General features: G+C 36.4%; 1 protein-coding gene across 1 annotated transcript in view; it reads left to right on the top strand.

The window, feature by feature from the left end:
- LOC127625951 (junction plakoglobin-like) overlaps nucleotides 1-10,722 on the top strand; it is a 36,865-nt gene extending 26,143 nt beyond the window's left edge. The window contains exons 12-16 of the mRNA XM_052101450.1: nucleotides 6,964-7,114; nucleotides 7,220-7,341; nucleotides 8,964-9,003; nucleotides 9,122-9,273; nucleotides 9,707-10,722. Coding sequence (XP_051957410.1) covers nucleotides 6,964-7,114; nucleotides 7,220-7,341; nucleotides 8,964-9,003; nucleotides 9,122-9,270 — 462 coding nt within the window. The 3' untranslated portion in view covers nucleotides 9,271-9,273; nucleotides 9,707-10,722. The remainder of the gene's footprint in view (nucleotides 1-6,963; nucleotides 7,115-7,219; nucleotides 7,342-8,963; nucleotides 9,004-9,121; nucleotides 9,274-9,706) is intronic.
- The last annotated feature ends 1,843 nt before the right edge of the window (nucleotides 10,723-12,565 follow it).

Raw genomic sequence — 12,565 nt, 5'->3', positions numbered from 1 at the left:
TAGAAAATATGTGTTAAAGTGAGGCACTTACGATTTCAAGAGAATGGTGCCAGTCTGTAAATGTTAAAATAATCACTATTTCAAAAATATAGCCACAAGACTTAAACAATGCACGGTAACATGATTTTAGTGTGATAAAACCGCTTACCTTTTCTGTTATAGCTAATTTTACAACTTTGTTGCCATGATGATGTAATGTCAACTAGTGGTCGACCGATATATCGCAGCAACCGATAAATTGACCGATATTCTGAATTTAAATGTTGTTGTTCTTTTGCATCGGCCGATAAAATTTTCCCTTTGGCCGATTTGATAAAAAGGCTAATATCAATAAAACTAAAATCGTATACCGTCTGCAAATATGCACATATCTCGTTTAAACAGATGTAATAAACCAATCTCACACAACTTCAGCAGATCCAGCCTCCTGTGGAGCACTCCTAAACCTTCCTCAGAAGCATGTACCGTAGTCTAAAAGTCTCTCCTCAACAGTTCCATGTAACTTTTCTAATGATAAAAAAGTATATAATTAATAAAACTCTAATTAATAAAACTTCAATTATATACTGTCTGCAAATATGCAGATATCTAGTTTAAAAATATGTAATCCAGTGTTTTTCCCGTCAAGTGCTCATCTAATATCTTCCTCCTGAAGCACGTATTCCACACTAATATATACAGGTGCTGGTCATATAATTAGAAGATCATCAAAAAGTTTATTTATTTCAATAATTCCATTCAAAAAGTGAAACTTGGATAATGTATACATTCATTCCACACAGACTGATATATTTGTTCATTCCTTTTAATTTTGATGATTATAACTGACAACTAATGAAAAACCCCAAAATCGGTATCTCAGAAAATAAGAATATTGTGAAAAGGTTCAATATTGAAGACACCGGGTGCCACACTCTAATCAGCTAATTAACTCAAAACACCTGCAAACGTCTTTAAATGGTCTCTCAGTCTAGTTCTGTAGGCTACACAATCATGGGGAAGACTGCTGACTTGACAGCTGTCCAAAAGACGACCATTGACACCTTGCACTAGGAGGGCAAGACATAAAGGTAATTGCTAAAGAGGCTGGCTGTTCACAGAGCTCTGTGTCCAAGCACATTAATAGAGAGGCGAAGGGAAGGAAAAGATGTGGTAGAAAAAAGTGTACAAGCAATAGCGATAACCGCACCCTGGAGAGGATTGTGAAACAAAACCCATTCAAAAATGTGGGGGGAGATTCACAAAGAGTGGACTGCAGCTGGAGTCAGTGCTTCAAGAACCACCACGCACAGACGTATGCAAGACATGGGTTTCAGCTGTCGCATTCCTTGTGTCAAGCCACCCTTGAACAAGACACAGCGTCAGAAGCGTCTCGCCTGGGCTAAAGACAAAAAGGACTGGACTGCTGCTGAGTGGTCCAAAGTTATGTTCTCTGATGAAAGTAAATTTTGCATTTCCTTTGGAAATCAAGGTCCCAGAGGCTGGAGGATGAGAGGAGAGGCACAGAATCCACGTTGCTTGAAGTCCAGTGTAAAGTTTCCACAGTCAGTGATGGTTTGGGGTGCCATGTCATCTGCTGGTGTTGGTCCACTGTGTTTTCTGAGGTCCAAGGTCAATGCAGCCATCTACCAGGAAGTTTTAGAGCACTTCATGCTTCCTGCTGCTGACCAACTTTATGGAGATGCAGATTTCATTTTCCAACAGGACTTGGCACCTGCACACAGTGCCAAAGCTACCAGTACCTGGTTTAAGGACCATGGTATCCCTGTTCTTAATTGGCCAGCAAACTCGCCTGACCTTAACCCTATAGAAAATCTATGGGGTATTGTGAAGAGGAAGATGCGATACGCCAGACCCAACAATGCAGAAGAGCTGAAGGCCACTATCAGAGCAACCTGGGCTCTCATAACACCCGAGCAGTGCCACAGACTGATCGACTCCATGCCATGCCGCACTGCTGCAGTAATTCAGGCAAAAGGATCCCCAACTAAGTATTGAGTGCTGTACATGCTCATACTTTTCATGTTCATACTTTTCAGTTGGCCAACATTTCTAAAAATCCTTTTTTTGTATTGGTCTTAAGTAATATTCTAATTTTCTTAGATACTGAATTTGGGATTTTCATTAGTTGTCAGTTTTAATCATCACAATTAAATGAAATGAACATTTGAAATATATCAGTCTGTGTGTAATGAATGAATATAATATCCAAGTTTCACTTTTTGAATGAAATAAATCAACTTTTTGATGATATTTTAATTATATGACCAGCACCTGTATATATTGTTAAGTCCTCAGCGCTATATCTAGGGGTTTTAGAGGAGTAACATGATTGTGGTTTTAAGAGCAATGATCAGCACCCTGCCCAAGCAGCACAGACAATATAGTTATTTATAAACCTTTATTTGTCTCAGAAAATAGAAGTAAAGTATTAGGGTGAGGGGACCTGGGTAGCTCAGTGGTAAAGATGCTGGCTACCACCTCTGGAGTTCCCAAGGTGTGCTGAGTGACTCCCACCAGGTCCCTAAGGCCCGGTTGCTAGGGAGGGTAGAGTCACATGGGGTAACCTCCTTGTGACCGCTATAATGTGGTTACCTCTCAGTGGGGCACGTGGTGTGTTGTGCGTAGATGCCGTGGTGGATGGCGTGGGCCTCCACATGCGCTATGTCTCCGTGGTAATATGCCCTACAAGCCACGTGATAAGATGCGCCGGGTTGACTGTCTCAGACATGGAGGCAGTTGAGATTTGTCCTCCGCTACCTAGATTGAGGCGAGTCACTACACCACCATGAGGACTTGGAGCAAAAATAGGGAATTGGATATTCCAAATTAGGAGAAAAATGGAAGAAAAGAAAAAAGTATTAGGGTGGTTTCACATATAGTACGTTTTTAAGTTAACCAAACCCAGCCCAGCCGCAAATGACCTCAGTGCTTTTGGTGTTCACAATCTAAGTGGACAGTTTCTTTTTTTTGGTCCTTCACAATTAATGTGGTCTCAGACCCCTTGTTGATCACATCACAGCTGCTTAAGAACTCAGAACCCGGTCACATGATACCATATGAGGCTTGGACTGATGAATGGCGAGCTTTTTACACTTTTTAATTTTAATACTTTTTATGATATAAACTGGTGAGATTCGAAACACTCTGTTCCGTAACTGTTCTAGGAGAACAAGATGTCAAAGAATTTAGAAGTCCTCAGGCACTGGAGACATTGAAAGACACTTTCGTATTCAAGCTGATGCCCCTGAGCAGGCCATAAGCCTGGGAGTCGATTTAGTTGGAAAAGTGCTGGAAATGTGGCGAGAGATACTGAACATGTTGGCAATGCTGACAAAGGTCGTTGCTGTCTTGGAGGACCTTGCTGTGATATGTCAATTTATCACTGCCATAGAGGCGAAGTTCACTGATGTGGTTACAAGAGTGGGGGACGTCGAGGAACGGATTGATTACCTGGAGTCATTGGAGAGGGAATTATCAGCTAATTCGCTAGCGACCAAGGTGGATTTGGAGTGTGTCTGGGAGAAGTTGGAGGACATGGAGCACCGTATCCAGCGGAAAAACTCAGTATAGTTGGAATCCCTGAGGGAGCAGAGGGATAGAATATGGTGACATTCCTGGATGGGCTCTTTCCGAATCTGCTCGACATAGCAAGATCACAGGGTTCCTTGTCGATACGCAGAGGGAGACGGGCCTGATCAGTTCTGGCCAAATTTCTGAGGTCATCTGTTCAAGATCTTGTATTACACGAGGCGAGGAGTAAAGAAAGGCTTTCGTGGAAGAACCACAGCATTTTCTTATTCGCAGACTTTGCGAATTTGACAAGCGTGATCGATTTAAGGAATGCAAGAAACATTTACACCAACGGAAGGTTGCTTTTGCACTGATATTCCCAGACAAATTGAGAATAGATGCTAAGAATGGCCGTTAAACATTCACATGCCCTCAGCAACAGTTGTCCTTCATAAAGTCAATGGAGTGAGCAAGTCATCTCATTGTACTTGCGTTGCAGCCGAGTGGACCGGCTCACTGAACATTCGCGTGTGTGTGCGTGTGTGTGCGTGTGTGTGCGTGTGTGTGTGTGTGTGTGTGTGTGTGTGTGTGTGTGTGTGTGTGTGTGTGTGTGTGTGTGTGTGTGTGTGTGTGTGTGTGTGTGTGTGTGTGTGTGTGTGTGTGTGTGTGTGTGTGTGTGTGTGTGTGTGTGTGTGTGTGTGTGTGTGTTTTTGTTTTTTGTGCTGGTTCCTCCTAGTGGCTGGAGTTTATTTTGTTGAGTGTCACACCTTCAGGACAGTTTTATGGATGAAGCTACATGCTCTTTGTGCTTATTCCGTCTATTGGCTGGAGTTTGTTTTATAGATTATCTCTTGCTGCGTAATTCTGTCCCTCAATTTTTATAGAAACACAGGACTTTAGCAATCTGACAGCAAAATTGTTGCGGGAGTTCTCGTAAGGCGTACATGAACTGTTTGAGTTTGGAGGGATAGACACCAGTTGGCGCTGTCGTGCACAGGGTTAATGCACGTTTTTTTTCTTTTGGTTCTGGGGATGTTCCGGTTTTGATTGTTGCACTAATGTTGGAATGTGGTCTTTATAATCTTGTTTTTGACACACTACCTATTTTCTCTTATGTCAAAATGTCAAATGTTAATATGAGTGGATCGTCTCTCCACGTGGAATGTGAATCGGTTGGAGCACCCCATAAAAAGAAGGAAGGTTATTTCTCTTCTTACGCATAAGAAATATGATATAGTATTTCTTCAAGAAATGCATCTTTTCCACAAGAAGCTGAAAATTTTGGAAAGATATGGGGTTGGCATTTTTTTTTTTTTTATACTGCTGGCTTGAGTAAGAGTCATTACGCTGATAAGTAAACATCTAACATTCAAATGTCTCAAACAGATTATGTTTTAGCTCAAATTCAGGGACTAAGTCTTATTTTATAATATTTATTCACCTGACATTGATGAAGATTTTTTTTTATAGATCTTGAAGGGATGTTGCAAGCCACTGGCACCCCTCATGATATAATATTGGGAGGAGACTTTAAACAGGAAAACATCTGGCTATATATATATAAAACAGGGATAGTCTTTTTCTACCATTCCCACAGTGAAATCTGCTGGTGGTGAAATATTTACCTCTGCCATTGATATTAATGCTTTTAAAGAATTCTATCTTGATCTTTATAGATCCACATCTTCGCCTACTGAAGAGGATATTATAAACTTTGTGAAACCATTAGAACTTCCTAATCTGACGACTGAGCAAAAACATTCTCTTTATTCTTTTTTTTTTTTTTTTTTTTTTATCCCCTTTTCTCCCCAATTCAGAATGCCCAATTCCCACTACTTAGTAGGTCCTCATGGTGGCACGGTTACTCACCTCAATCCGGGTGGTGGAGTACAAGTCTCAGAGGAAAAAGAGGGATAAAACACACAGAAAATACACACCACAGTAACTCAAATCACAATAGACAATGTCCACAACTAGTTACAGTGACAACAATACACAATAACAACAATAATAATAAATGAATATAAATAAAACGCATGTGCGCACGTGAGTGCAACTTCAAAGTGCTTAAATATATACTGTATGTACAATTGGTTTGATTCTGTATTTTTTTTTTTAAAAAGCGATTGCTTACGTGGACCTTTCATCCATGGTTGCTGGACTACTGCGTGTACTGTTATTTCCTTCCTAATATATTAACAATTTCTTCTTGTGCAAATAAATGACTGAAATTTGATGACTAAACAGAAATTAGAAGAAACTGATATCTACCATTTTAAAATACAATAATGTTTTTTAGATTTTTTTCTTTTACAATGTTAAAGTTTAGTGTGAAATTGAGTCAATATAGTGCTAAATAAGAGTTAATTAATTTTTTAGCATTTTTATATTCATGTTATTTACTATATTAAATTGTGTGATCTGTATCGGCATTGTATTAGCCACACTGTTTTTTTGAATATTGGCATCTGCCATTTAAAAAAAAAAAAAAAAACACATCGGTCGATTACAAATGTCAACAAACCCTAAAATGACTGTACAAATTATGATTTAAACAACTTTACAGCTCAAATAGTACATGTGTTTTAACAGAAAAATTTGTCTGCTTTTATCCTTTTTAAACCCTAAAAAAATTGTCTCAATTCACCTCCATTTTAAGTGCCTCACTGTAACCTTTTTTTTTTTTTTAAAAAAAAAAAAGCAGGGACGAGTTGAAATTAGTTTTTGGAGTTATCAACATTGTGCCACAAATGCTGTCGATTGAGCTTAACTTTACATTTACATTTATTCCTTTGGCAGACGCTTTTATCCAAAGCAACTTACAAAAGAGGAAACCATAAGCGAATCATCTTAAGGAGACAGTGGTACGAAAATGCATCAGAATAGTATACAAAACAGATTTAAGTGCAACAAGAATTGTAATTTTTTTTTAATAAGTTTAGTTTAGTAACTTGTATTGAATCTGGAATATTCCTTTCAGCATATTTCCCTCCCAGTTCTCGGTACAGTAATACCAAAAAAAAATTATGTGTGAATTAAGTATTTATACATAAATGTAGTTTTTTTGTACTGCCCTAAATTTATGTTGGTTTAAAGTAAAAAAATTATTATATTACAGTATTTGTTTTTACTGAAATTACTAATAAAAATAACTATTACAGTATTTATTATATATATATTTTTTTATGTATTACAGTAATGAGAATTTAATAAGTATCACCATTGTTATCATTAAAATCTTACAATGCAAAATATCTTCATAGTTTTATTTTATGTAAAAAAAATCTAATAAATATATATATATATAATTATTAAATTTGGTGAATTTCACATTTTCTCTCTTATATGGAACATGTTTGAAAGTTTTGTGGTTTTTTCCTCCCTCCCAAAACTTTTTTTTTTTTTTTTTTTAAGCTTTGTTTAATTTAAGTCCGTTTTCTCTTCTTGCAGTTGTTGTATTCTCCATTGGATAATGTCAAGCGTGTGGCAGCTGGTCTTCTGTGTGAACTGGCTCTTGATAAACAGTCAGCTGAGATCATTGATGCAGAGGGCGCCTGTGCTCCTCTCATGGAGCTCCTTCACTCCAGCAATGAAGGGATCGGTGAGTAAGAGAGAGATGGATACCGCAAGCAAGAACAGAATATTCAAGAACAGAAGAATATGAGCTAGGTATGTGAGTGTAATTTTGGTGTTTTCTCTTCGTCAGCCACCTATGCTGCCGCTGTACTCTTCCGAATTTCTGAGGACAAAAACCCTGACTATAAGAAGCGAGTATCAGTGGAACTCACACACTCGCTCTTCAAACACGACCCTGCTGCATGGGAGATGGTGAGTTTGCCCCCTGGATGTGAGGATGTGCCATAGAAAAGCCATCACATTTCTGCGGCCTATTTAAACATGACATTGGTTAAATGTCAACATGACATGGTGTTCGCAACCCATTTTACTTTCATATTGTGGCGTATTTTCAAGGGAATTGGGATATTCAACAAGTAACAAATGTAGGGTGGAACTTGTTTTTATCCATTGGGAATTTATTAGATTGTGAATAGTGGGTGTTCCATATCAGAATTTGCAGTCAATTTTAGAGGACTCTCCTCCTGAAACACCATCGTCACCCATTGGTTAAAACTTAAACAACATTGGCGGAACAAGTTACAAAGACAAACATTGCATTTATTTCCTTCTTAGGAAAAACAAACAAACATATATGTATTCTAATGCTTTATAAAACATTTTCTAAACAAAGCCTTCCACAGTATAAAGATAGAAATGCACTAAAATAGCAGTAAATCAAGTAATGCTAAACGCTTCCCAAAGTCTAAGTGGGAGTTTGAGTAATTGAAAGAACTAGTACCCAATTAGGTTGCATATTCATTGCAATGGGCATCAATTCTCTAAAATTCTCATCCTCCACAATATTAATCTGCTGGTAGACGGTGGCTATCAACTTTGTTACAGCAATCGTGAAGCCGTGTTCATGATTCGTGTCAGGAAGTCAGCACCAGCTTCATGCTTTGAACTCCACATGAAAAGCGCTTGTAGACACAAACATCTCATTCTGCGTTTTGGTGAGAGTTAAGACTGTACGTGTTTCTATTAAAATGTGCCTCACATAGGCTGAAAAACACTATTCCTATCAAGTCCCATCTCTTTTTTTTTTTATTTTTTATATACCTCAAATCGCATTAAGAGGTCCTTTCCACATTATTTTATCACTGACACGGAATCGCTGTTGTGTGCATGTTAGTGGTGTGTGCGTCAGTGTAATGTGAAGATATCACAAAGGTTCCACCCTTCCAACAAGTGTTTATGCTGATTTATACTGTATTTACAATAAATGTTTTACTTATGATTAAGAAACATTTACACATTAAACTTTTTCACATTAAAATTATGAGTACCCAATTCCCATTGCCTCCTCGTGGTGGTGTAGTGACTCACCTGAATCTGGGTGGCGGAGGACGAATCGCAGCTGCCGCCGCATCTGAGACGTCAATCCGCGCATCTGATCACGTGGCTTGCTTAGCGCGTTACCGCAGAGAAATAGCGCGTGTGGAGGCTTCACGCTATTCTCCGCGGCATCCATGCATAACTCACCCCACTGAGAGCGAATCACATTATAACGAACACAAGGAGGTTACCCCAGGTGACTCTACCGTCCCTAACAACTGGGCCAATTTGGTTTCTTAGGAGACCTGGCCAGAGTCACTCAGCACACCCTGGATTCGAACTCGTGGCTCCAGAGGTGGTAGTCAGCGTCTTTACTCACGGAGCTACCCAGGCCCTGCATGATTTTTTTTTTTTTTTTTTTTTTCATGAATCGCATGTGCTAACTCATTAATTTTGACCGATCTAATTATAATATGATGAAGTGGATTACAAGTTTATTACAATGTTTATACACTAGACATCAGGTTTTGATTTTAGTCTTGTTATATTTTTTTCAGGCACACGATAGTATCATGATGGAGCAATTACCTGGTGATGGTAAATATATCCTATTTCTTGTCCTGGTTTGCAACCATACATGATGACCGTTACTAATGTTATAAACGACTCATGGAAGCCATTAGAGTTTCTTCCTTATGTGTCTTGTCTCTTACAGAGCTTGATGGCTATGGTCCAGGAGCATATCAAGGATATAATGATGGCATGCATTTGGAAAACATGCCTCTAGATCAAGACATGCAAGAAGATTATGGGCCAGGCATGCCTTACGATTCCATGTCCAGAAACTATCCTGAACACTACTAACAGGTTACTGCAACTGAAATACTTAAACATTTGAAGAAGATCTGACACCTTATCTGTACTGGGGTAGTCTGTGTCCAATGTCTCTTTTTTTTTTTTTTTTTTTTATCAACATCGTAGGTTAAAACTGATATAAATATTTGAAGAAAAGTGTATATCTTATGTAGGGTCTCTGGTCATCATGTCTTTTGCTTTTCACAAATTTATATCACCTTTTTGCCTTCACTAGTTAATTTTAAATGGTCCTGAGGTGTGACTAATTAATTTTTAAAAGCACAAAAGGTATCATGCAGTCTCTTTAGGAGACATAAAAGCTTAATGGATAATGTGTTTTAAAGAATTGTTGCAAAAAGCTGTTTAAGATTGATTTGCATCAGGTCATCAATTTTTCAAAATGTTAATATAGTCAGTGAATTTTTTAATTTTTTTTATTTCATAGCTTGATGATGAATTGAGCTCCACTGGAAGAGGAATATGAAAATACAGAAAAGGGAAAAAATCCTAGTTTTTCATCGCTGGATGGCTGTGGTCTCTTTTTCTGAAAGCATACACACTGACACTTCTGTAATATATGCAATTTTTCCACTGTGCTGGGTGAGGCAGAATTTAGCTTTACACTAACTATACAAGGATGACCGTATGCTGAATTTTACACCTTTTTTTTTTTTTTTTTTTTTTTTTAGAAAATGTTATATTTTAGCTTTTATTATGGGTGCATTAATACATTGTTGGTAAAAGGACTGGTTAACTAAGCCAAAGAGATTTTATTATAATATTTTATAATGATAATCACATTCATTTTTATAGTTTTAAGATTTTTACAAATGCTATCAAAGATATTGGTTATTGTGTTCTCACAATTACGGACTAAAGGTCAGCTTTATAACTTTGTTCATAATGGTTTTAGTCAGACAAGGTTGATCAGAGCTGATATGTAATCAGTTTTAGTGAATGGAAATGTCTGCCATGTTGATTTCCTATAAGCGCAACAGAACTCACTACAGTGATATTTTTGATCTCTGAACAAAAACAAAACAAAAAATCCTTGGCGATAACAAATATTGTGAAAGGTAATTGCTAAATGTAAATGCAGCTCCATAGCTCTTCTTTTACAGAGACTTTCATGGAAGTGTTTTTTCATGTGTAAGTGTTTTTCACTCTTTATAATCACTCCATATCTGTCCTTTTGTTATGCTGAAATTGTCTTAATATAGATAAAGGAATACTGATTTTATTTTTCCTGCAAGTAAGTGTATGGAGTGTTTTTATTTACTTAATAAATGATGTGCTGATTAAAAGGGATTAACATGTAACTAAACAATTAACCCTTAATAGTCAAAAAATATGCATTACATTTGTGTTAAAAAAATATTAACTCAAGATGAACAAAGGGATTACCATCTTTGTAGTGTTTTTTTTTTTTACTTTGTCCAACAAATAAAGTCTTATATCTAATGCTCTGTGATGTTATTCATTTCAACAAGGTTTGTGGACCGGTTTGATACCATGTAGACATGTTTAACTTTCATATGGAAGTATTTTAATGACAAATGTCTTGAAATAAGCACGCAAAATTGCATTAATTGAAAAATAAACACTTTACATTAACAGTGCTTGTATTTTTGGAGGATGCAATTTCATATGGTTGAATATTTATGCTGCATGTATTTCAATTTAAATAATTTTGCACCAAATTTCATCATTAAAAATTATAGCTTTCAAAATTAACGCGTAAACGCGTGCAATTAATAAAGAAAAATTACGCATTAATTTTTTATATTGTAATCAACACATTTACTGTTAATAAAGCATATTAAGCAACAATACTGGTTGCCACTTATGGGGGGACTAGTCACGTCAACCTTTATTTATAGAGCACATTTAAAAATAGAAGTTGACCCAAAGTGCTTTACAGATCAAACTAATAAATATAAAACGACACACACACATATCAGACAAATTGCATTAATTCAAAATAACAGTATAGTGTTGCAGATTTAGTTAAAACACTTAACATGATTTTTTGTTACTTTTCCTTTATGATAAACACAATTTTCTGCCAAAACAACAACACTAATCCAAGGAGAAATACAGTATTTTCATGTTTTGCCTGTTGTCTCCCTTTCTCTCTTCTTCCTGGTCATTGTTTTCGTGTTTTTCATTTTAAGTTTAGTTGGGGATGTTCACACTGAACGTGTTTTTGCATCCGCCTGCACTGTTTTTCAATGTAAAGTAGCGTCTTATGCAGGAACGCCTGTAAATATGGGTCATCCTAAAATTATGTGACATTTAAGTCCCCATTACAAGTGTGTGTGGTATTTACATTGTTTAATTTCACCCGATTACAATTTTGATAGGCTTATTAAAAAGAATAAAGGATTTTTATAATGTTACACACTTCTGTGGGCTTAAATATTTGAAAGACTTTTCTATTCGACTGTGTCATGTAGCAAACTGCACGTCAAACATCTTTGACAAAAAAAAGTGCTAAATCATTGGATTGCTGTTTTTTCCCCGCAAACAAATTAAGAGTTCAGTACTACATTCTTTCACTAACATATATTAATTTTTGGTAAATGTGTAATTTTAACACTGTGGAGTTTTTTTTGTGTGTGTGTGTGTGTGTGTGTCTTTTGATTTATTGCACATACTGTTATGATACCATGACCTTTCATTGAAAATATCCTGTTTATTAGGAAATGATATCTCACACACACACTGGAGGTGTAAATAAGCCATTCTGCACAATGATTTTGAGTTACAGTATTTGAAGTTTATAACTCTATTGTTTTATTTATTTTTCCTTTATTTTGTGGTGTTAGTCATATGTGGTCAAACATGTCCACCCTGTTATGGGAATATATATGGGAAATTAATGTAATTTAAAATGTCAATATACAGAATTTATGTTAACAGAAATGTATTTATTGTAAATATTACTTTACAAATATGTTTCCTACATACCCTGATGCTGCCCATTTTTTTTTTTTTTTTTTATTTATTTTTTTTATTTAGCTTGACCAGTATGACTAATTCAATCTTTAATATGTCCCTGTAATGATGAAACATGTAAACGTTTGTTTTCTTTTTCAAAAGTTCAAAAGCCGGAATGTCACCGAATTGACGCAGATGACATCCACAAGTCTCATCCTTGGGAGTCTAATAGTATTAAATTATATTTAGTAAGTTAAATTAATACTAAACCTTTAAATGTAATTTATTTATTTTTTTAACTTTTACAATTACAAGCATGAATGATCTTGTTGTGGACCTATATAAAGTTACTTTCACATCAATA

This window comes from Xyrauchen texanus, chromosome 32 (assembly GCF_025860055.1).
Source record: "Xyrauchen texanus isolate HMW12.3.18 chromosome 32, RBS_HiC_50CHRs, whole genome shotgun sequence".
Classification (NCBI taxonomy): Eukaryota; Metazoa; Chordata; class Actinopteri; order Cypriniformes; family Catostomidae; genus Xyrauchen; species Xyrauchen texanus.
Note: the sequence above shows the minus strand (reverse complement) of the source record. Positions and strands in the feature narration are given on the sequence as shown.